We start from the raw sequence: 24,660 nt of genomic DNA, 5'->3' as shown, positions 1-24,660 counted from the left end.
AGGAAATTGGCCCTGTTTCGATCAGCTAATGACCTAGTTTGTCACTGGTATTTCACTGGTTTACTTGATGACTGCTGAAATGGAAGGCTTAAAGATTGACTGACTAATACAACAAACAGAAGTTTATGCTGGATAGTGAACAATGAAGAAAAATCCTTTGTGCAAAAAACTTCCAGAAGTAATCAAGGCATTTTTATGTAGTGGGAAAATTAAAAAGCCTTTATTGTCTATGGCTTATTCCTGGCAGGAATACAAAAAGAACTGACTAATTCTGAAGCTTACTGGCTGGCTAAATGGCCATGTATTGTATGTAACTGGCTAGCTAACAGAATTACTGACTGTTTAGCTAACGGCATCTCTGCTTGACAATGAGATAAACCAGTGGGGTTCTCCCTTGATGAGCAGAGCGAGACGGAGAGGGAGAAGGAGGGAGGGAGAGAGGGGGAGAGAGAGAGAGAGAGAGAGAGCGAGAGAGCTCATGCAAACACCCTGAGAGAGGAGAGACACCACCTGAGAAAGGGAGGGAGGGAAAAAAGAAAGAGATCTTACTGTAATAGGAGCGCCTCAGCTTACTGTAACTATGGTGTAGTTTTGTTGACTAAATCGGGAGGTTCATCATCACATTGTGTTTCACCTTCATCAAGTGTGCCCTTACTCAGTCAGTCATCAACACATCAGTCATCAACACACGTAAATCAAAAAATGTATTTGTGGAAAACAGCAGCGTGGTCTTTTATCAACATTTCAAACTACGTTCTGGTATAATGTAATTATAGAAATCTTGAATTAAAATATGATTATATACTGTATGCGTATGTTGAAAGGTGATAACAATAGCTTGTCCGATTTTCAAGAGAGCTGAATATCCAAATAGGTGACATCTTCTCAGAAGACATAATCCACATTCAATATTGCAATCATTATTAGTACATAAGTATAGTCTGATGGTAAGTGATGTGATTGTAGTGAACATCAGTGCATACTCTCAGTTTCTCTATTATCGAAGAAAGTGAACTCAAAGAAGAGTTTTGAGTGAGCGGTTGTGTGGGACTTTCTAGAGTTGGGTTATGAGTAAGAGATGGCGAGAGTATGTGGGGGGATTTGTGAGGGGGTGTCTGTGTGTGTGTTCATGTAAACGTGGAAATACAATTATTGAATTTATGAAGAGAGAAAATAGAAAACTCAAAACACATCTAATTTTGAGAAACAATATGTTTAATGTGCTACATTTATTATAAAAGTATTATCAAAATAGTCTCTGACATAATGTATCCACATATCATAACCTTGGTCAAAAAATTAACTACATAGACAAACATACTGTACAAAAATTACAAATATGTATACAAAAAAACCCTGTATTCACGACTCACTTAGAGTAGTAATAATGTTAGAACAGTTCCACCATTTTTGTTTTAGGTAACAGAAACCTTGGTGCACATGGATCTAGTTCCGGCCTTTTCCAGTACTAGTGGAAATTTACAGCTCTCGTATGAGGTACTTTTGTCGATAGTTTTGGTAAAATAACAAGAGTCTAGAGCCATTCACCTGAGCATATATACAGTAGTACTAGGAGCAGACTGAGTAAAGGGGTATGTGCAGTACAGACTACATTTGGTTCTGGCTCAAATCTACCACCAGTATGGAGGACAAATGAAATAAAGCTTTATCGACAGTCTGTAGATAACAACTGAATCAAAGAGAAAGACCTAGAAACACAATGCTATCTCAGGATATATTCAGGAACACAATGCAAATAAATGAAAAACATAACTGTTAAAAATGTCTTACAAATTCAAATACAAATGCACTGTCTTAACATGTTTTAACATACAAAAATACAAAGAAAAATAGAGAAACAAAAGTTTTTTCTTTTTTTTGCAAGTTTCTGTGCAGAAGTATGCACCTCCAATACATCGCTAGATGATTCACAGGAAGTCCTGAGAAGCTATTTGCATCGAACCGGAACATTATAAAATTCAGACTATTTTTAGTTTGCTTTTTTCCATTTTGTTACATTACATTAGAATATACTATTTAAGTAAAAAAAATTATCCTTGGTCTTCCCTTTTAGCAAAAATAAATAAATGCACACAAAGACTTGTCCACCAATAAAAACATGAAATATCCCATAAATAGTTCCTGGCAATGGTCCAGTGGTTTTCCCAGGAATAAGCCTCCATGGAAGTATCAAGACATGTAACATTACGCTAACAATTAAAATAATCACTCAAATGAACAACTATAGCTGACAAGCTCTCAGAAAAAAAGGAGGGTACAGCAAACTCTCTCACACATCCCATGTAAATTACACCTGTAAACCTGAGTGAAAACAGTTACGAGTACCTCACAGCTAATTAGAAAACTCTATGTCTTTGGAATGGTCTTTGTTTTGGTGGTGCTCTCTCATTGGCTTTTCATAGTCTCTCTTCCCCTTTAGGAAATACTTTTTTTGGCGACTACTTTATCGATTGTTCTCTGGCTTTGCACCATTATATGGCCTTCTTTCAGGAGGTAGACCCTAAAAATGTCTCTCTTATTCCTTCCCCACAAGGGTCCTTCCACTTCGCCCTACTGCCCTTGCATCTTCAACATTGGCCGGTTGTAGAGGTGTACCACGCTAGCCCTCTCCTGATAGGCTGAAGTAGGGCTTTGAGATGAGGTGGTGGGAGGAGCTGGGGTGTTAATGGCCGCCGTGAGGGCCTTGAGCAGCAGGGTGGCTTCACTCTGGTCCTCCTTGCCCTCTCGCCCTTCCAAGCTCCGGGCCACCCAGTGCTCCACTGCAGCTTCCACCTGGGCCGGCCCTGCCCCTTCAGGCAGCGTGTCCGCCTCGGGGCTGGTGTCAAAGCGCTCGACCAGCTCGCAGATGTGGGCGTGGGCATGGGGGTTAGCGTGGGCACGGGCGGAGGCGGGGCAACAGCTGCGTTGGTGGACGCGCAGCGAGAAGCGGTGGAGGAAGGTGTGGGCGCAGAGCGGGCAGTGGTAGGGGCGGTCGCGGGTGCTATGCAGGCGTCGGTGCAGCTTGAGGTGGATGTACTGGGTGAACTTGGTGCTGCACAGCTTGCACTCGTAGGGCTTCTCACCCGAGTGGAGCCGTAGGTGGGTCTTGAGGTTGCTGGTGCTGCTGAAGCGCTTGTGACACACCTATATGAATAGGAACAGATAGATAGGAGAGTTCAGGTTAGGATGATGTTGTGATAGTGATATCATTAGAACAACTGGGTGAGACCAGGCTCCGGGGTTTCTATATTGTCTGCCAGCCAGACAGGGCCTTCTCTGGTTGTGTGCCAGCAGGGTATGACCCTAGACTGGTTATTTTTAGTGGGAGAACCCTACCATGAAAATAAACATAGGACTGACGCCATGATCACACCCACATAGTTACAGTATAGTGTTCAACAAAAGCCCAGGGATTCCTTACGTCACAGGGGCAGGGCAGGGGTGTGTTTGTGTGTGTCTTGTGTGTGTGTGTGTGTGTGTGTGTGTGTGTGTGTGTGTGTGTGTCTTGTGTGTGTGTCCTAGAGGTCAAGTAGACTGGAGAAAGCGGATCAAAACACAAACAAACCGTGCACTTGTGTGGTTTCTCTCCTGTGTGGACCAGGTTGTGCTTCTGCAGGTGGGCTAGCTGGGTGAAGGTCTTCTTACAGAGGTGACATTGGTAAGGCCTCTCTCCACTGTGAACTCTCAGATGCACCTAAAAGAAAAATGCCTAGATTAGATAGGAACCCACAATAACAGACAGGATTAGATTGGGCCACCAAAGAAATCAAAAGGACGACCTATGTCTATGAAATCCTCACCTTGAGGTTGGACAGCTGTCCGAAAGTCTTGAGGCAGACGTTGCACTCGTATTTGATCTTGCCATTCTGTTTCTTCAGGGGGTAGGGAAGGGATTTGTGCCCAGGGGCAGGGGGTGGTGAGGGGCTGCTCTTTGGCATGGCCAGGCTGAGGTTCATGGCTTCCTCACAGCCAGAGGGTGACTGTGGGGGCGTTTGGTGCTCCTGCTTGGGCAGGGGGGAGAGTTCTGGGGTGGCTGGGGCCCCACGAGGAGGTGACATATTTGGGGTCCTCTCCTTCAGCCCTCCCTGAGTAGCTCCGAGGTAGGGCAGAGGCACTGGGAGCAGACCAGGCTGGTGGGTCATGGAGGGGTATGAAAGTCCATCGCTACCCAGGTAGCTGCTGTACTGCAGGGGGCCTCTGGAGGGGAGCATCCCAGGGAAGGGTGGGGAGTACTGGGGGAGGAGGGGTTGGGGGTAGTGGGGGCTGCTGTATGTGGGGAGAAGCTGGTAGGGGGATTGAAGGGGTCTGGAGGGGTGGTAGAGGGGGTAGGAGGACACTAGGCCCTCTCTGTGGCTGTAGAGCCCGTGGAGGTGGAGGGGAAGGTCGCGGTGTGGGGAGTGGGCAGTAGGGTGGTGCTCAGGGAAACCGTAGACGTGAGATGCCAGGTTGGGCTCTCTCTGGTCAGGTTGAGGAGAGGGTATGGCTCCCTGGTGGTCCTGGGTCACCTCCTCCTTCTCCATCTTCTGGCTGAAGTCCATGATTTGGTCGTCTGGCGTGTCGGGTGGAGTGTCTCTCTCCAGCACCTCCACGTCGATTCTTTCCTCTCCTTCATCCTCTCTCTCATCCTTCATATCGTCCTTCTTTTCCAGGAGCCAGGTCTGCTGAAGTAGGTGTTGTTTGGTGAACTCAGATTCTCTGACATCTCCGCATATGTGTTCTATGGAAGAAGAAAAAACACAAGGTCAGACATAGTGGTACAAGCCAAATACAGTGGGTTGTGTTTGAGTATGTATGAAATACGCTGCAAAAACAATTGTCAACCTATCCAATCCACACAATAATACAACTTCAGTCCTTCCTTTGTGTAGACCTACTGAGACATTATTTACTTATCACTCTATCATAGGAGAGTACTGATTGACAAATGCAAAAGTTCACAGTCTTAATGAGGTGAGAAGTGACTAATGACACACTACACTCACATCCTCCCTGGCACTTCTTCTTATGGTAAACGATGATGATGTTTTCAGTTTTTAGATGACACTTCAAAGATACCATGGTTTCTGTCTGGCACTATGATAGTAATGTTTTCATTTTGAGAAGCGTGTGTGTGTTTAATGTGTGGGTGTATGTGGGTATGTGTCATGTAAGATTGATAGTATAACAAAGAGCTTTCATTTTTGGGACGTTTCTGTCGCAAGGTGTGAATTACCCTACAAGCGTATTTTTCTCAGAACTTCAGGAAGAAAGACATTTGGAAATGCGGCTGCAGATCACTGCCATTTAGTTGGCTTGTTTGAAGTTCTACTAAAACGAATTGGAAACCTTGTGGTAAAAAACAGGTATTGCCTGTGTGCATGGAACGTGAGGCACACACCATAGGCACGGGGCAAAGAAAAAAAGTTGTTTACTGGCTCGTGGTCATAGAAAACCGGTTGCTGATTTATGTGAATAGCTGTGTACCTTAACTGGCGCATTACTTATTGTTTAACAGGAATTGCCTTACAACCAGGATTAAATGGAAAGTCAAACCACTGTAGGCTACAATAGTGCATTAAACCATGCATTAGAGTGACAATACAACGTTTAGGCATGAACTTTCCATTTTCACCTGTTCAGTGGCAACCTGTTCAGTGAAAGAATTGTAAGACATTTATTAGGCCTAGAAATTGGTAATTTTAAACCAAATGTGTTTGGATAGACTAATTCAATTTAGGCTACTTTTATCCTATATTTTTATGTTTAATCTTAGGCCTAGCCTATTTACTATAGTCTTTATCAGGGATTGCCAAGTGTGTGGAGTACATAGTAAAAAGGACTGTGTAAATGCTGATGTCATTGTAGCCTAGTCAACATTAGTCAACAGGTTGAATGACAATGTAATTATAGTGTAAGAGGGCATGTCTCCTTACAGATTTTCTGGCAACAAAACTATTTGTCATGTAATGCATGGACACCTTGCCATACCAGGCATTGTTAAGAAAACTTTCCTACTTCTTTTGAGATTTTCCCTGTGTTGTGTAAAAAAGGGTGAGTGTGTGTGGGTGAGCTGTCTTCTACATTAAGGCAGGTGCAGCCGTATATTGTGTTTTGTCAGTAAATCTGTGTTTCGCTGACCCAACCATGGCTCAGGATGTATTCCATAACAATGCCACCCACCCCAGAAATTCAATAAGACAGGTAACCGTTTCCGTCACACTCAGTCTCATTGTCTACCATCTGATAAACTCTGAGATCTTTTCAAGATGAGAAAGATACTTCTTGTTTGCTTTGAAGACAATAATCCTGAAAGTCTGTGATCAGACAAAAATGGCTCACTTTTGTGTCATCTTATCGAGCAGACAGATTTAAATACCATTTTTATCTGATCTAGGTATGAAAAGAAAACTGTCTGTGTTCATCGCACCTGACTGTCTTTTACTACATTGTCCTCTCACCCACTAACAGTTTGTCATTGAGTTCAAGTGTCATAACATAGAATAGTGCTGTATTGTAGAGCCACAGAAAAGAGAGAGAGTTAGAGAGTAGATGGAAGAAGCAATGAAATGAGAGCATACAGAGAAAGATGAGGGGAGATAAGAGGAGAGGGTGGGGAAGATGAGGGGAGATAAGAGGAGAGGGTGGGGAAGATGAGGGGAGATAAGAGGAGAGGGTGAGGAAGATGAGGGGAGATAAGAGGAGAGGGTGAGGAAGATGAGGGGAGATAAGAGGAGAGGGTGGGGAAGATGAGGGGAGATAAGAGGAGAGGGTGGGGAAGATAAGGGGAGATAAGAGGAGAGGGTGGGGAAGATGAGGGTAGAGGAGGAAGAAATAAGAAGAGGAGTTGAGGAGAGTCAACAGATGAGAGGAGGGCAAAGATGGTACTCACTTTGTTTGAGCTCGTCTACCGGTTGGCTGCACAGTCTCTGGGCGAACTCTTGGCTGTACCACACCAGCAGCTCCTGATTGGCCTCCACAGGCCGGATGGTGTAGAAGTACACGTCACGTCCATTCTGACACGCCACCAGGTTCTGTTCGGACAGCGAGTGTGCTGGGTTGACGTAGCGCATCCAGTTGCTGCGCTGCACGTCATAGCCGTCGATGAAGTGGTGTAGCTGCCCCCTGTTATAGATCTGAGAGGGAAAAGAGGAGAGTGTGATTAGAATATAATATAACAATACAATAAAATAATAGAATAGAACACACACGCACAACCACATTTGTGTTTAAACGTAGTGTCACATCAGACACACCACATTAGTAGATGAGTTAGTACACAACTTTGTATTGTTACATTCACTCATGACTGAAATATTAATAGTAGTTGTTGAGTTGCTGAGCTGACAGCCAATTATCAAAGTATATAGATATATATATAGAAAGCATAGTTCACCTCTGCCATGTACAGACTAGTCTCCTATATCCTCTTCTAATGAGATGGTTATTGTTCCACTTGTGCTGTGTTTCTGAGCTACTGTCACTGTCTGGTGTGAAATCAGCACCGTCACTGCTTTTATCAGCTGCTACGTTATACTGACTGAGAGGGGGTGGGGCTAAGAGCTTGTTTATTCTTTTCTCTCTCACTCTGGTTGGGGGTTTCTCTCAATATGCCCAGAACTGAATGGCTGCTTCCCACCAGGAGATACAGTACATCACAATGCTGACAACCCTCCGCATTTCCATTACATTTCCTCACTTGTCAAGTTCTCAATCATTTATTAAATATTGAGTGCACTGTAATTGTTTTTACTGGCACCTCCTGAGGAAATGTAAGAGGGGTTGTGTTGGCAGACACACAAGCACACACATACTGTACTGTAGATGGTGGCATGTGCTCACAGGCACACACAGACACACACGTCTACACCTGCCTGTGAGAATGTTGACATACTGTCAAGGCAAGTCAGACTTTCACTATTGCAGTAGTAGGACGGGAAGGGTCTGGCTTACAGGAGGAAATGCCAGAAGAAAGGTGAAAACGTAGGACAGAAAGCACCAAAGGGGAAACGACTCAGAGAAAACTCCTGAATGACACAAGTCACTGCCGGGAGACAGAGAGGACGAGGGTGCGTGGGAATGAGAAGAAAGTGTGTATGAGAGAGAGAGAGCCGGACACTAACAATCACTTCCTATATGTCAAACTTGTTGAATAGGAATTGAGCTCTGGGAAAGCGGTTAGTGTTACTGTGAAGGATGCTATAGTTGCGTACGTGTAAAGATCCACAACTTCCCCAAAAATCTGTTCAAAAGCCCTGAATACCTCTGGGCTTCTGTGCAATGCATTTTGGTTTCGTTTTAGATGGGAACTGACTGACTTGGTGTGAAACTGTTTAACCACTTTTGCTTCTTCGTCTAAGAATAATTAGGAGAAGAAAACTAGGACACGTTTTTTTGTCAAATCTCTTTTCCGGTCTCTTTCGAGAAACAGTTCCCATAGCTTGTTCGATAAGGCATTGAGATTTCCCCCCTAAAACCCACAGTATCATTTTATTCATGTGGTTTCATGACTGTGTTTACAGTATGTCTTGATATACAACTCCAGCTGACTGATTCTGGCAAGCATTTTTGTTAATCCTGTTTCCTTTGAGTATGACAACTCTGATTTGTTGCTGCCAGAATCCTGTTAGGATAAGATAGGAATAACTATGAACTTTAATGAGGAGGACAATTGGGCCATGATTAAACAAACTGTGTGTGTGTGAACTTGAACGGTTATTCTGCCAACTCACCCTCCAGAAGTATTTCCTGTTGGCCTGTTTGGGGACGTTGTCTTTGGTGTAGATGTCACCCTGCAGGGGCCCGAAACGAGTTCCTTGGGGAATGTACTCTTTGCTGAAAACGCCTGTCACCTAGAACACAAGACAATACATCATCAATCACTAATCCATGCTACTTATCATGCTGGCGAGGTGGAGTACAACAGCGAGAATGACCATCACCAGTCTCCCTGTCTCTTCGGTACATGTTCAATGTCTACACTCTGAGTCAGAGTTTACCAGACTAAAGTTCCACCCATGAAGTTAAGAAAAAAATGCATCCACAGTTAACTCGAGAACTGGAACAAGGAAATATCGTAAAACTCACTGCCCTGAGGCCTGACGGCAGCATGACTCACAAATCTTTAGGATGTAATGGAAGTTTTAATAAGGCACAAGTCGTCTCCAAATCAAGTTTGGGGACACCCCCGCTTGGCAGTGAGCATCTGTGGGACGCACCCATAGCGTGGGGTGTCTTAAGGGGTTTTGTCTTGAACCCCCCTTTTCCAAGAAGGAGATACAGGGCAACCCGTCCCTCGAAATTGAATTTATAATGAGGACATGGACTTTTTTTAGCCAAGAGTTACTTCCTTGTGCTCCAAAGTCTACCTACTTGGCCCTTACATGTAAACACAATGAGAGAACCAGTAATACTTCTCAGATGATCTTTCAGTTACAAAACGTTCAGTTTTGGACAATGTTTTGTGATAAATGGGTAATAGAGGGCAGACAAGGAGAAGAGAGTGAAGGAAGGAAGGGGGGATGAAGGGAGAGAGGGAGGGAGGGGAAGGAGAAGATCTGTTGCGTCCTGGCCAAGGGGTGACGGAGGGAGAGACGAGAGCGGGTGTGACAGGGACATTGTGTGGTCCCGGTGTAGCGTGACTAATGAATGAGCTGCAACAGGGCTGATGCTTAACGACCGCTCAGCCAGGTTAATAAGAAGACGAGGAACTGTCCCTGCTCAGAATAGGTCCTCTCGCAGCGAAGAAATGCGACCCGTGACGATGCCTGCCCTGCACCCCAAACGAAAGTTAATCGTTGGAGCTTAACCTACTTACCCCCCTCCTCCTGCTCAGCCCTCCTCTCTTGGAACACCCCACGCCCCATCTGCCACGTGTGCCCTCGCACCCCCGGCACGCTTCAGGGTTACGAAAGAATGGTACAACCAATTCAAATCAGCTTACTTTATATTCTCCTAAGACAGGTACATTATAACTAAAAAAAGGACAACAATAAAATGGTCATATGAAAATGAATGTGAATTTCTCTTTCTGTTGCTCAATAACAACTTACTAACAAAGTAGTACTTTTCCATTATCGTCAATCAGCATGACAAAAACATTTTTTTAAATGTATGCACTCACTAACTGTAAGTCGCTCTGGATAAGAGCGTCTGCTAAATGACTAAAATGTAAATGTAAACAATGACTGGTAACAACCAATGTCTGGCAAGGACTATTAGGTAGTGCATAGGTTTTATTTTTATTTAAATTGTTATGTGTCTGTTTCCTGCTGACTCACACACCCTCTGGCACTGTGACCTTTGCTGGGAAACACACACACACACACACACACACACACACATACAAGACATAAAAACGCCACAGGGTATATGGTTTGCCCAAGCAAATTCCAACTAATCCGGGGAGAAATTGCCATGATGCCATTATCAGAAAGGGAAGCTACTCTGAGGAACAAAGACAACCTTACCAAAAGACAAAGGATATGTTAATGACTGTAACGTGTTTGAAATGTTGTACTTTACATGTATGTTTCAGTGAGACACTAATATAAGAAAAGTTGTGCTTGCAAGTGCAAGTACTGTATCTGTCTTGCTTGCAAGGACACAGTAGAGTTGAGGGTCACTTTGCCTCTGAAACAGGAACAGATTTCTCACAACCCCTTGGTGTAAAAGGGAAGTCTTGCACTGTGTATGAAACATGCTGCATCTGGTTTGGCTGATTTTTGAATTTGTGAGGGTGGAAGGCGACTAACAGTCATATAAAGCCTCAACATGAGTTCATAACCACAGTTTTCACACCTCGCAGGCCTAGGCTGAAAAGGCAGCAGAGAGAGGAAGAGAAGAGATGCTCACAGCTAAACAAGCGTCGCTCGGATGAAAAGACTGAGAAAAAGAGGAACCAAGAGAATGCTTAATCAACCACAGGAAAAGTGAAGAATGACAAAGTGAGAAGTGTGCTAGAGAGAACGGTGGCCTTTGTTTTTCAAAAAGAAAGAGGTGGCTTTTCAACCACAATTTCAAGGTCAATTTTCATTAGAGCAAATTCTGCAGAAAACTTCTAGTATGGTGTCCATTTTAGGAGACCCTCAGTCTCAAACCTCTTGCTCTGGCAGATACCTTCTCAGGTGAGTCATAGAGTTATAAAGCCAAGCCATTAAGCGGATTTCCTGACACACATAGCCTTGGGATTTTGTGTACGAGCCTGTGTGTGTGTGTGTGTGTGTGTGTGGACCCAGAGACATGACTGTCACACTGACCTAGAGACATTGTAACAGTAAAGAGGTTTAGGCCTTTTACCTGAGATCCCACGAGGTGGCCATTGTGACACACTAAACGGACCAGACATAGGAATGGAATGGAGCAACTTTTGCTTGCACCTAACACAACCCTTGACTTCTGGCTGTCTCAGATGAATTTAGACTGAATTAATTAATTCAGACTGATAGAGTATGAGCATTGTTTGTAGTTTGTAGAGAATAATGAATGTCTTGCATACTCTATCAGTCTGAATTAATTAATGAAGTCTAAATTCATCTGAGACAGCCAGAAGTCAAGGGTTGTGTTAGGTGCAAGTAAAAGTCCAACCTAAATGATTGTGTATCACAGCACATTTCAATGCACAAACATGTAACTTGGCTGTGAACATGTACTGTATTCCCTCCTGCTTTCTAAATCTGGCACATTCACAGAAATGCTACTTAATGTGATTTGTATGTAGTTAAGTTCCTACCTCATTCTCTGTGTTGTACTCAAAGGTGAGGTTGCGGGGTATGGACGTCATGGCTTTGGGCACGCCAAAGCTGGGGTCTGACGTCTGGTCAGGGACGATGTAGGTGCAGTTGAGGGCAAAGTCGTCCTCTCGCCACTCACTCATATCTGGGGCTGTCTCCAGCTTCATCTTGATACTCTATGTGTTGATTCTCTCTCCCTCGCTGGACTTGGTTTGGTTTGGTTGGGGTGCTTTGGTATGGCGTTACTTTGGTGATACTTTGGTTCACTTTAAGGGCTGGACCCTCTTCTTTAGGTACGTTGGTTAAAGCTCGAGGTCTGGAAGAGAGAAAAAGGAGAGAAGGGGTGTTATTGCTACTTTATCTTTGCATGAATTCAAAGGTATTTTTGAATTCACTAGTGGCATCCATTTGCCTTGCTTGTTGTTGTCACTAGTTGTTGTCTCCTGATAAGCATAGCCAAAACACTGTATTTTGAATTGACTGAAACAGCCTTAATCCCACTGCAGGATGAGGTGTTGACAATGTTTGCAGTTGTCAATATAATCCATGGAGCAAAGATACATTGCAAAATTATAAGCAATGTAATTCAACCAAAACATCAACAAGCTAATAACTTCTCGTTCAATATCGGAACTATGAATCAAGTCAACATGCGTCATTTCACCCAAAATCTATCCAGATTTTCCATTCAACCCAGCAAAAATATTTAACATATTCCAAGCCCCAATGTTATTCTGAATATCGCCACGGATCATCAAATCCAAATCCCAGTCCATCAAGTAAGTGTAAATGAGTCAACTCCATTTCTCAACCACTGTTGTTGACCATGAGCTATTATCCCAATCCAAACTCAATTAGACCCAAGGGGTCAAATCCATTCAGTTCATTCACTGTCCATAGAAATAGAACAGTCCACAATTACTGTGCTAGATATATTGCATTAACAACTTCCTTCTAAAACAATGGATGTCATACAGATTCAAAATAGGAAGCAGTTGACTTACTTTTAGACATTTAGCTGTGGGATCATCATCTCTTTGCTTATGTCATCCCTCACGTCCTCTCTGTTTCTTCTCTTCCAATATTTCCAGTGTCACTCTCTCTTTGTTTTTCCAGCAATTCCTCCCTGTAAGATCCTTTTGGTATCAGTGCTGTGCACACCACCAAAACTCCTGAGCCAGGCTTGGGCCAGGCTTTTGACCCCATCCTCTCATCCAATGAGAAGCTGCTGTTGGCCATGTGACTGAGAAGATTAGTTGGACGTGCGCCAATTGACACAAAACTGGTGGCTTTGGACAATGGCATGAATGTACACTTTTGGCCGCAAGTGACCATGCACACACGAGTACACATGTGCACACCCAAATCAACGGCCCACGTAACACATCTAAATGAATGAATAAAGGAATAGCAGATGGCTGGCTTGTGGCCACTGAAAAACACACTGATAAACCTTTGCTTGGTTTGGCCCTTAACGAGCAATCTGGTCTGGTGGCATAACCTCCTCAACCCCTCTCCTTGACCTATATCTTGGCCTGCAACATATTGCTCTCCTCAATCCTCCACATCACACACACATAAAAAAAAATGGTATTCATAATAAAAGATGTAGGTGCAAAGGACCCTAAACAGTCATGGTCAAACACACATGTATACACAGACACAGCTACACAAACACTTCAGATATTTTTGTTAGATTCACAATAAAACACAGAGGTGCAAAGGATCCTCAATGTGAAATGACTGTATATCGTTGAATGATCTTACTGGATAATTGGAAGGAAGGGGGGTTAATGTAAAAATGCCTCTAGGTTGATTCATCTAGATTTGTACAGGGAAAACCTGGGAAATTAAACAAAGATAAAATAAGCTACAAAAGTAAACTTTTTTTACATACTTTTTTTTTTGGGGGGGGGGATTTAGTAGCTAGTACATAATATGCTGAAATATACATATTGAAATATTTATTTATAGTTAATAAATCGTATTTATATACTTTGGATTATAAGGACATTCCATATTTTATTTAATTAATCTTATGCGTAAATGTGTTGTGTTTGGTTATTGGGCGTGTGCATATATTTCGAAAGCATTTATCTGCTTGCGTTGCGTAGCATTTAATTGACTTCACTATAAATATATATATTTATGTGTAAATAGATTGTGTTTCTTTGTCCTGCATGCCACTGTCTGTCTGTCTGTCTGTCTGTCTAGCACCCCCACCCCCCTGTCCTGTCCTTAACTTGCCCAGTGAAACGGTAGCTAAATTGACTGCCATATGGCACAACTTCTATTCCAGGAGTGCTGGGCGCTTCACTGTTGTGTGTGTGTGATGGGGGGGGGGGGTGGAAGCCTAAAGTTCGCTCAGCTTCTTTCACTCCACGGCTAATTTCTCTAATAAGCAGACTGTCTGAGATGAGGCTCAGAACAGGGAGGCTCAGCGGGCTGCTTGGCTGATCTCTCTCTCTTTCTCCCTCCTTCCCTCCCTCTACTGTCTGGGGTGATGCTCCAGTTGCACTTTTCCAGAAGTAGGAGAGTTGCCTACCTCCTAGGGAACTGGGCTTGGGGGAGAAGGGAGGAAGGGAGGAAGCTGTGGCAGATGACACTAAAAGGATAAGTAGAGAAGATCTCAGAAAGATCTCAGAATAATAAGTTATATTAATGTGACCTGAAATGTAGAATGGCCACGGCCCACACAACAGTTTGAAACAGGTGAAAGGCAACAGTTTGAGAACCATACGATACCACTTAGGTACCACTTAAAGCTGGAGGGATGTTTCACTTGTTAGATAATTTGCACCTCACTAACAGTTGGCGATAATGAAAATAGTCTGCTGGACTTACAAGGTTGTTTGACAGAGACTGTTGCACACTGGAGAGTACCCTCTTTATCTGCTTTGGTATAACATTTAAATGGAATTCATCATGACTGAACCTTTTGTACAGTAAAGTTTAGGGGACTATAGGGTAGGCTTGGGGTGCACATGCCCCTGGCCCACACGCTCCAAAAAAACACTGAAGGCAATTAACGTGTAACTCTGAAATGAATCAAATGTTGTTATCCATCTAACCCCTAACCCTCTCCAAAACTATCCCCCACCCCACCAACCTAACCCATGCCCCCGTTCACCCCCGTCACCATCTCGACTCTAACCGTACAGGTCCTCCAGAAGGCCACAGCAGGGGGGCAAGTTCAGCCACGGGTCACTAAAGTGCCTCACCCTTACCCCCATTTCCAAAATGACAAGCATGTATACACACTCAACGAGACACACACTGCTGCGTAAAGCACACAAAGAACTCACAGATACAGAACAGTGCACACATGCACAGTGGTACTTACAAAATAAACCCACAGATATTGCTTCAGCTGAACTAGAGGCAACATGTCAGCACAGCTAACATGAATGTAGGATGACTTGTAAAATGAAAAAATAGTCCATTGTCTCCTCTTATCTCACCCTTTGTGATTATAGGTTGTTCACTTTTTCACTCATTCATGGGATTGATGCGTTGCTACAATAAATAATTGGGTAGTTCCTAATAATGTGTGGGTGGTTTTCTTTTCTGTAAGAATTTAAGTGAAGTGAACTAGTGATGACATCAAATCAAATCAAATCAAATTTTATTGGCCACATGCGCCGAATACAACAGGTGTAGACATTACAGTGAAATGCTTACTTACAGCCCTTAACCAACAATGCATTAATTTTTTTATAAAAAAAGTAAAATAAAACAACAACAAAAAAGTGTTGAGAATATAAAATAAAATAACAGTAGGGAGGCTATATATACAGGGGGGTACTGGTGCAGAGTCAATGTGCGGGGGCACCGGCTAGTTGAGGTAGTTGAGGTAATATGTACATGTGGGTATAGTTAAAGTGACTATGCATAAATAATGAACAGAGTAGCAGCAGCGTAAAAAGATGGGGTGGGGGTGGGGGAGGGGGGGCAGTGAAACTAGTTCGGGTAGCCATGATTAGCTGTTCAGGAATCTTATGGCTTGGGGGTAGAAGCTGTTGAGAAGTCTTTTGGACCTAGACTTGGCACTCCGGTACCGCTTGCCGTGCGGTAGCAGAGAGAACAGTCTATGACTAGGGTGGCTGGAGTCTTTGACAATTTTGAGGGCCTTCCTCTGACACCGCCTGGTATAGAGGTCCTGGATGGCAGGAAGCTTGGCCCCAGTGATGTACTGGGCCGTACGCAGTACCATCTGTAGTGCCTTGCGGTCGGAGGCCGAGCAGTTGCCATACCAGGCGGTGATGCAACCAGTCAGGATGCTCTCGATGGTGCAGCTGTATAATCTTTTGAGGATCTGAGGACCCATGCCAAATATTTTCAGTCTCCTGAGGGGGAATAGGCTTTGTCGTGCCCTCTTCACGACTGTCTTGGTGTGTTTGGACCATGATAGTTTGTTGGTGATGTGGACACCAAGGAACTTGAAGCTCTCAACCTGTTCCACTACAGCCCCGTCGATGAGAATGGGGGTGTGCTCAGTCCTCTTTTTTTCCCTGTAGTCCACAATCATCTCCTTTGTCTTGGTCACGTTGAGGGAGAGGTTGTTATCCTGGCACCACACGGCCAGGTCTCTGACCTCCTCCCTATAGGCTGTCTAATCGTTGTCGGTGATCAGGCCTACCACTGTTGTGTCGTCGGCAAACTTAATGATGGTGTTGGAATCATGCCTGGCCATGCAGTCATGGGTGAACAGGGAGTACAGGAGGGGATTGAGCATGCACCCCTGAGGGGCCCCCATGTTGAGGATCAGTGTGGCAGATGTGTTGTTACCTACCCTTACCACCTGGGGGCGGCCCGTCAGGAAGTCCAGGATCCAGTTGCAGAGGGAGGTGTTTAGTCCCAGGATCCTTAGCTTAGTGATGAGCTTTGAGGGCACTATGGTGTTGAATGCTGAGCTGTAGTGAATGAATAGCATTCTCACATAGGTGTTCCTCTTGTCCAGGTGGGAAAGGGCAGTGTGGAGTGCAATAGAGATTGCATAATCTGTGGATCTGTTGGGGTGGGTCTAGGGTTTCTGTGATAATGGTGTTGATGTGAGCCATGACCAGCCTTTCAAAGCACTTCGTGGCTACAGACGTCAGTACTACGGGTCGGTAGTCATTTAGGCAGGTTATCTTAGTGTCCTTGGGCACGGGGACTATGGTGGTCTGCTTGAAACATGTTGGTATTACAGACTCAGTCAGGGACATGTTGAAAATGTCAGTGAAGACACTTGCCAGTTGGTCAGCACATGCTCGGAGTACACGTCCTGGTAATCCGTCTGGCCCTGCGGCCTTGTGAATGTTGACCTGCCTAAAAGTCTTACTCACATTGGCTACGGAGAGCGTGATCACATAGTCATCCGGAACAGCTGGTGCTCTCATGCATGCTTCAGTGTTGCTTGCCTCGAAGCGAGCATATAAGTGGTTTAGCTCGTCTGGAAGTCTTGTGTCACTGGGCAGCTCGCGGCTGTGCTTCCCTTTGTAGTCCTCCTGAGTGGCGCAATGGTCTAAGGCATTGCATCGCAGTGCTAACTGTGCCACTAGAGATCCTGGTTCGAATCCAGGCTCTGTCGCAGCTGGCCGCGACCGGGAGACTCATGGGCGGCGCACAATTGGCCCAGGGTAGGGGAGGGAATGGCCGGCAGGGATGTAGCTCAGTTGATAGAGCATGGCGTTTGCAACGCCAGGGTTGTGGGTTCAATTCCCACGGGGGGCCTGTATAAAAAAATATGTATTCTAACTGTAAGTCGCTCTGGATAAGAGCGTCTGCTAAATGACGTTAATGTAGTCTGTAATAGTTTTCAAGCCCTGCCACATCTGACGAGCGTCAGAGCCGGTGTAGTACAATTCAATCTTAGTCCTGTACTGACTCTTTGCCTGTTTGATGGTTCGTCGGAGGGCATAGCGGGATTTCTTATAAGCGTCCGGGTTAGAGTCCCGCTCCTTGAAAGCGGCAGCTCTACCCTTTAGCTCAGTGCGAATGTTGCCTGTAATCCATGGCTTCTGGTTGGGGTATGTACGTACGGTCACTGTGGGGACGACGTCATCGATGCACTTATTGATGAAGCCAGTGACTGATGTGGTGTAGCTCAGTTGGTAGACCATGGCGTTTGCTACGCCAGGGTTGTGGGTTTGTTTCCCACGGGGGACCAGTATGAAAAAAAATATGTATGCACTCACTAACTGTAAGTCTCTCTGGATAAGAGCGTCTGCTAAATGACTAAAATGTAAATGTAAAATGTGTACTCCTCAATGCTATCTGAAGAATCACGGAACATTTTCCAGTCTGTGCTAGCAAAACAATCCTGTAGCTTAGCATCTGCGTCATCTGACCACTTTTTTATTAACCGAGTCACTGGTGCTTCCTGCTTTAGTTTTTGCTTATAAGCATGAATCAGGAAGATAGAGTTATGGTCAGATTTGCCAAATGGAGGGCGAGGGAGAGCTTTGTATGCATCTCTGTGTGTGCAGTAAAGGTGGTCTAGAGTTTTTTTTCCTCTGGTTGCACATTTAAGATGCTGGTAGAAATTAGGTAGAACTGATTTAAGTTTCCCTGCATTAATGTTCCCGGCCACTAGGAGCGCTGCCTCTGGATGAGCGTTTTCCTGTTCACTTATGGCCTTATACAGCTCATTCAGTGCAATCTTAATGCCAGCATTGGTTTGTGGTGGTAAATAGACAGCTATGAAAAATATAGATGAAAACTCTCTTGGTAAATAGTGTGGTCTACAGCTTATTATAAGATACTCTACCTCAGGCAAGCAAAACCTCGAGACTTCCTTAGTATTTGATTTTGTGCACCAGCTGTTGTTTACAAATATACACAGACCGCCACCCCTTGTCTTACCAGAGTCAGCCGTTCTATCCTACCGATGTAGCGTATAGCCCGCTAGCTGTATGTTGTCCATGTCGTCTTCAGCCACGACTCGGTGAAACATAATAAATTACAGTTTTTAATGTCCCGTTAGTAGGATAACCGTAATCTTAGGTCATCTAATTTATTTTCAAATGATTGAACATTGGCTAATAGGATTGATGGAAAAGGCAGTTTACTCGCTCGCCGTCGGATCCTTACAAGGCACCCCGACCTATGTCCACGATATCTCCGTCACTTTCTCATGCAAATGACTGGGATTTGGGCCTTGTCGGGTGTCTGTAGGATATCTTTCGCGTCCGACTTGTTGAAGAAAAAATCTTCGTCCAATACGAGGTGAGTAATCACTGTCCTGATATCCAGAAGCTCTTTTTGGGTATAAGAGACGATGGCAGAAACATTATGTACAGAATAAATTACAAATAACACGGAAAAACACACATAATAGTACAATTGGTTAGAGGACATGAGTGGCTATGACCGTCTACATCTTTTGGGATGGTCATGGGCTTCCTCATGAGTCTGTATTGTCTTTCTATTACTTAAAGAAACCAAATGGGCTATTATCATAAGTCTCTGTGCAAGCTTGTTCACTGCACCAACCAGTCATGAGTACATTGGTAAACGGGTAAATGGGCAAATGAGAATCCAGTCTAATATATAGTCCTCTTCAATGCCTCCTCCATTTCCCCTACTTCCCTCCCTAAATCCCAATTCCTCTATTTATAATTTTTTTCCAGGAAAATGTGCTCTCTCTCATTTCCCATACTGTACACACCTACACTGAGTGTACAAAACATTAAGGACACCTGCTCTTTCCAAGACATAGAATGACCAGTTGAATCCAGGTGGAAGCTATGATCCCTTATTGATGTCACTTGTTAAATCCACTTCAATCAGTGTAGATGAAGGCGAGGAGCCAGGTTAAAGAAGAAAGAAGGATTTTTAAGCCTTGAGACAATTGAGACATGGATTATGTATGTGTGCCATTCAAAGAGTCAATGGGCAAGACAAAATATTTAGGTGCCTTTGAATGAGGTATGGTAGTAGGTGCCAGGCGCACCGGTTTGTGTCAAGAACTGCAGCGCTGCTGAGTTTTTCACGCACGACAGTTTCCTGTGTGTATCAAGAATGGTCCACCACACAAAGGACATCAAGCCAACTTGACACAACTGTGGGAAGCATTGGAGTCAACATGGACCAGGATCCCTGTGGAACAGTTTCGACATGTTGTAGAGTCCATGCCCCGACGAATTGACGCTGTTCTGAAGGCAAAAGCAGATGAAACTCAATATTAGGAAGGTGTTCCTAATGTTTGTTATACTTAGTGTATACCTGTGTAGGAAATGATGCATTATCAACACATTCTAACAGCAGGGCATTTAAAGAAAAGGCTGAAAACATGTTTGGATGTTTGGCAAAAGGAGAGTACATACTGTATCTTCTCTTGTCTTTCACTTCTGTTAAGAGTGATGAAAAATGAAATGGCAGATTATGCGCATTAACACAACATCAATCCACTATATCCTATGAGGTGTCTACAGATGTAAAGAATATATGGAATTGAGGATCAACTCCCCCTCTTAGCCGGTTCTTCCTGCTCCAGATTTTCTATCTAGCATTGCACCAATCACAAGACTCCAATCCTCCAACAACAGACTCTCCCATTGGCTAACACCAATACCACTTCCTTCGGAGTGGTTACTGAGACTTAAGAAAATGGGGTAAAAAAGACAATAAGAGAATGGAGGAGGATTTGCGTAGAAGAAAACAATTCTTAGCACATGATACCTATCTTATGCCAGATGGAGAACTTATGACTGTTGTTTTGTTTGCTAGCCTCTTACGGAACTGAACAACACGTCTTGCGCTGGTTGTTTGCCTGTTTTTAAGGGTTGACAGGGATTAAATGTAAAGATTAAGATTGTTTTATTTTGCTTCTGAAGTTATATCTATTATGGATTATGTGTGAGATTACCCAATGAACTTTATGGTTGACATGATAAGAGGTAAACATCAGTGACAGTTCAATTTGCTTAGAGAGGGTGTATTGTTCATTGCTGTTCCCTTTTCAAATGAGCATGCCAAGTTGACAAGTTGTGGATAACTAGCATGCTACATCAAAAGGTTTCTTGGAATTTTCTGAGATAAAGTGTGTGACGTGTATCTGACTGACTATATGAGGAACTGAAGTTGTTAAGAAGCAATAGGTTTCATATAATTAATTAATTGAGAAATCACCCAAAGGAAATAAAAAAAGTATGGAGAATAATTTAATTATACTTCAAGCTAAAGTGTCCTTCATTTGAGTGATACACCTTATATAGGCCCCTTAGGTGATGGACCCAAATTGGCCTATTCTGTTTAATCAAGAATGCCATACTAATACAAACCTTCTATGGAGGGTGGAAGATGAGAGTGGGGAAACATCATAAACCAGAAAAACAGCAGGCCTCACAAACAAAGAACGTCATAGAAGATATGGCCGGGAATACAATCCAATTGCTCTTTAGTGATGAAAAAGTAATAATGCAATCATATATATTTAAGGTTAGATAGAGGGGATAATCTCCTCGGTAAAAGGGATCTGAGGGCGCACTAAGCCGGCCAGAGACGGTAAACAAAGTAGTACCCCAAAAAATGCAGTCATGACAGCAATCTCCATTGTGACCTCCTACAGCTCAACCCCATTCCAATACTCTGACAGGATGGTCTGAAGGCCTATAACACAGTAGGCGGGGCTGTTGCCGGGTTATCTCTGCGTGACAACCATGGTGGGAGAGGAACAATGCATAAACAGATAAATTAATCCTCTTTCCTAGTAAAATCAGTATGTGAAGACCAGCTTAGCTGTTTACTGTCTACTACGGTGCAACGTACAGTAAAAGGGAGAAAACAAGATAAGAGAAAAGAAGGGAGAGTCAATGAGGGAGATGGAGGAGGAATAAAGAGAAATAGAGTGAACGAAAGTGGGGGAAATACACTTAATGTACAAAACATTAAGTACACCTGTTCTTTCCATGACATTGACTGACCAGGTGAATCCAGATGAAAGCTATGATCCAGTATTGATGTCACTTGCTAAATCCACTTAAATTCAACCAGTGTAGATGAAAGGGAGCCTTAAGACAATTGAGACATGGATTGTGTATGTGTGCCATTCATAAGGTGAATGGGCAAGACAAAATATTTAAGTGCCTTTGAACAGGGCATGGTAGTGGGTGCCAGGCGCACCGGTTTGTGTCAAGAACTACAACGCTGCTGGGTTTTTCACGCTCAACAGTTTGTTTCACGCTCAACAAGGCCATGAGCAGGGTACTGTTGTAGGAAAGGACCTCAGGTCCACAGACTCCAATAGTTCAAACGGAGGCTCACTCAATATGGAACCGTACCACAAGAGGACGAGACCCCGGTGTCGTGATGTGACCTTTATTAATCTGATGACTGTTATTTATCTAATTAACTAACTATGTTTAATTGTTACCCAATTAAATCAATCATGTAACAATTAACTCATTAGGATTTGGGGCACCACGGGAGCGGTTGTTTAAAGAGTTACCATCTCCCAAATTAAACTCTAGAAGGTCTATACCTATATTATCAATAAACAGTCAATTTATTAATCATTACCTCTTATCATATCATCATTCTGAACGTCGTAACCTCCTTGCATCTGCAAAGAACCCAGCCTCACAGTACTACACAAATCAGTTTTAATTATTTATTTACTAGCTAACTAAATGGTAACACAGGATAACATACACACTTAATACATTAACAACATGTCCCTAGCAGACTGACAACAACATATAGCGGCTTGTTACACAACGACATGGAGAGGGAGAGAGAGAGAGGAGAGAGAGAGAGAGAGAGAGAGAGAGAGAGAGAGAGAGAGAGAGAGAGAGAGAGAGAGAGAGACAGAGGCACAACACTGATATTACGTGTTTACACAGGATTTGGGAATGTGTTCAATCCATTTATCATGTCACTCTGAGAGCCAGGAAGCATTATAAAGTGTGGTTCATTCTTATTGGCAGACTAAATAGCCTTGGTTTCTCAAATGACTGCCTCGCCTGGTTCACCAACTACTTCTCAGATAGAGTTCAGTGTGTCAAATCGGAGGGCCTGTTGTCTGGACCTATGGCAGTCTCTATGGGGGTGCCACAGGGTTCAATTCTTGGGCCGACACTTTTCTCCGTGTATATCAATGATGTCGCTCTTGCTGCTGGTGACTCTCAGATCCACCTCTACGCAGACGACACCATTTTGTATACATCTGGCCCTTCATTGGACACTGTGTTAACAAACCTCCAAACGAGCTTCAAAGCCATACAACAATCCTTCAGTAGCCTCCAACTGCTCTTAAACACTAGTAAAACTAAATGCATGCTTTTCAATCGAACGCTGCTGGCACCCGCCCACCCGACTAGAATCACCACTCTCGACGGGTCTGACCTAGAGTATGTGGACAACTACAAATACCTAGGTGTCTGGTTAGACTGTAAACTCAACTTCCAGACTCACATAAAGAATCTCCAATCCAAAGTTAAATCTAGAATCGACTTCCTATTTCGCAATAAAGCCTCCTTCACTCATGCTGCCAAACATGCCCTCGTAAAACTGACTATCCTACCGATCCTTGACTTCGGCGATGTAATTTACAAAATAGCCTCCAACACTCTACTCAGCAAATTGGATGTAGTCTATCACAGTGCCATCCGTTTTGTCTCCAAAGCCCCATACACTACCCACCACTGTGACCTGTACGCTCTTGTTGGCTGGTCCTCACTACATGTTCGTCGTCAAACCCACTGGCTCCAGGCCATCTATAAATCACTGCTAGGCAAATCCCCGCCTTATCTTAGCTCATTGGTCACCATAGCAGCACCCACCCGTAGTCTGCGCTCCAGCAGGTATATCTCACTGGTCATTCCCAAAGCCAACACCTCCTTTGGCCGCCATTCCTTCCAGTTCTCTGCTGCCAATGACTGGAACGAATTGCAAAAATCTCTGAAGCTGGAGACTCTTATCTCCCTCAATAACTTTAAGCATCAGTTGTCAGAGCACCTTACCGATCACTGCACCTGTACACAGCCCATCTGAAATTAGCCCACCCAACTACCTCATCCCTATATTGTTATTTATTTTGCTCTTTTGCACCCCAGTATCTCTATTTGCACATAATCTCTTGCACATCTAGCATTCCAGTGTTAATACTATTGTAATTATTCTGCACTATAGCCTATTTATTGCCTTACCTCCATAACTTGCTACATTTGCACACACTGTATATATATTTTCTGTTGTATTTCTGACTTTATGTTTTTTACCCCATATGTAACTCTGTGTTGTTTTTATTGCACTACTTTGCTTTATCTTGGCCAGGTCGCAGTTGTAAATGAGAACCTGTTCTCAACTGGCTTACCTGGTTAAATAAAGGTGAAATAAAAAAATTTAAAAAATAAAAGATTGGGTTTGAGGCCATTGATGTGTAAAAGCATTATAAAAGATTGGGTTTGAGGCCCTTGATGGGTAAAAGCATTATAAAAGATTGGGTTTGAGGCCCTCGATGGGTAAAAGCATTATAAAAGATTGGGTTTGAGGCCCTTGATGTGTAAAATCATTATAAAAGATTGGGTTTGAGGCCCTTGATGTTTAAAAGCATTATAAAAGATTGGGTTTGAGGCCCTTGATGTGTTAAAGCATTATAAAAGATTGGGTTTGAGGCCCTTGATGTTTAAAAGCATTATAAAATATTGGGTTTGAGGCCCTTGATGTTTAAAAGCATTATAAAAGAGTGGGTTTGAGGCCCTTTATGTTTATAAGCATTATAAAAGAGTGGGTTTGAGGCCCTTGATGTTTACAAATTAAGGAGGTTCAGTCCTCTGAGAGTTAGAGTACCTTGGTGAATAGAGAATTGGTCCTTTGTGAATTACTCAAAACGGTCCGGAGAGAGGGAAAACAATAACTCACACGGCATAAGACTCGAGCAGCTACAACAAAATATATTGAAACACAGCACCAATAAGTAAATAGACAAACAACATTTTAATAAAGATCAAGTTGGGGATTTGATTCA

At 43.5% G+C, this 24,660-nt stretch overlaps 1 protein-coding gene across 2 annotated transcripts; it reads right to left on the bottom strand.

Annotated features, from left to right (window-relative positions):
- Positions 1-1,197: 1,197 nt before the first annotated feature.
- On the bottom strand, positions 1,198-12,859 carry LOC121586377 (PR domain zinc finger protein 1-like). Of its 2 annotated transcripts, XM_041903001.2 has the most exons (7): positions 12,713-12,859; positions 11,708-12,024; positions 8,709-8,828; positions 6,869-7,112; positions 3,801-4,717; positions 3,566-3,694; positions 1,198-3,144 (listed from the first exon to the last, which is right to left on the bottom strand). In XM_041903001.2, exons 2-7 carry the CDS (start codon positions 11,873-11,875, stop codon positions 2,572-2,574), a joined length of 2,151 nt encoding a protein of 716 aa, XP_041758935.2. In that variant the 5' UTR covers positions 11,876-12,024; positions 12,713-12,859; the 3' UTR covers positions 1,198-2,571. The 2 variants fall into 2 exon arrangements, with proteins under 2 accessions (XP_041758935.2, XP_041758936.2); XM_041903002.2 differs by lacking the exons at positions 8,709-8,828; positions 11,708-12,024; positions 12,713-12,859 and adding an exon at positions 7,373-7,450.
- Positions 12,860-24,660: the final 11,801 nt, after the last annotated feature.

Source organism: Coregonus clupeaformis, chromosome 17 (assembly GCF_020615455.1).
Source record: "Coregonus clupeaformis isolate EN_2021a chromosome 17, ASM2061545v1, whole genome shotgun sequence".
Taxonomy (NCBI): domain Eukaryota; kingdom Metazoa; phylum Chordata; class Actinopteri; order Salmoniformes; family Salmonidae; genus Coregonus; species Coregonus clupeaformis.
Note: the sequence above shows the minus strand (reverse complement) of the source record. Positions and strands in the feature narration are given on the sequence as shown.

Coding starts and splice junctions, on each gene's coding strand:
- LOC121586377 (XM_041903001.2), bottom strand. CDS start 11,875: ATGAAGCTGGAGACAGCCCCAGATATGAGTGAGTGGCGAGAGGACGAC. Junction 4,718..6,868: donor GGTAGACGAGCTCAAACAAA/GTGAGTACCATC, acceptor CTTCTTCCATAG/AACACATATGCGGAGATGTC. Junction 3,695..3,800: donor GACAGCTGTCCAACCTCAAG/GTGAGGATTTCA, acceptor TTTTTCTTTTAG/GTGCATCTGAGAGTTCACAG.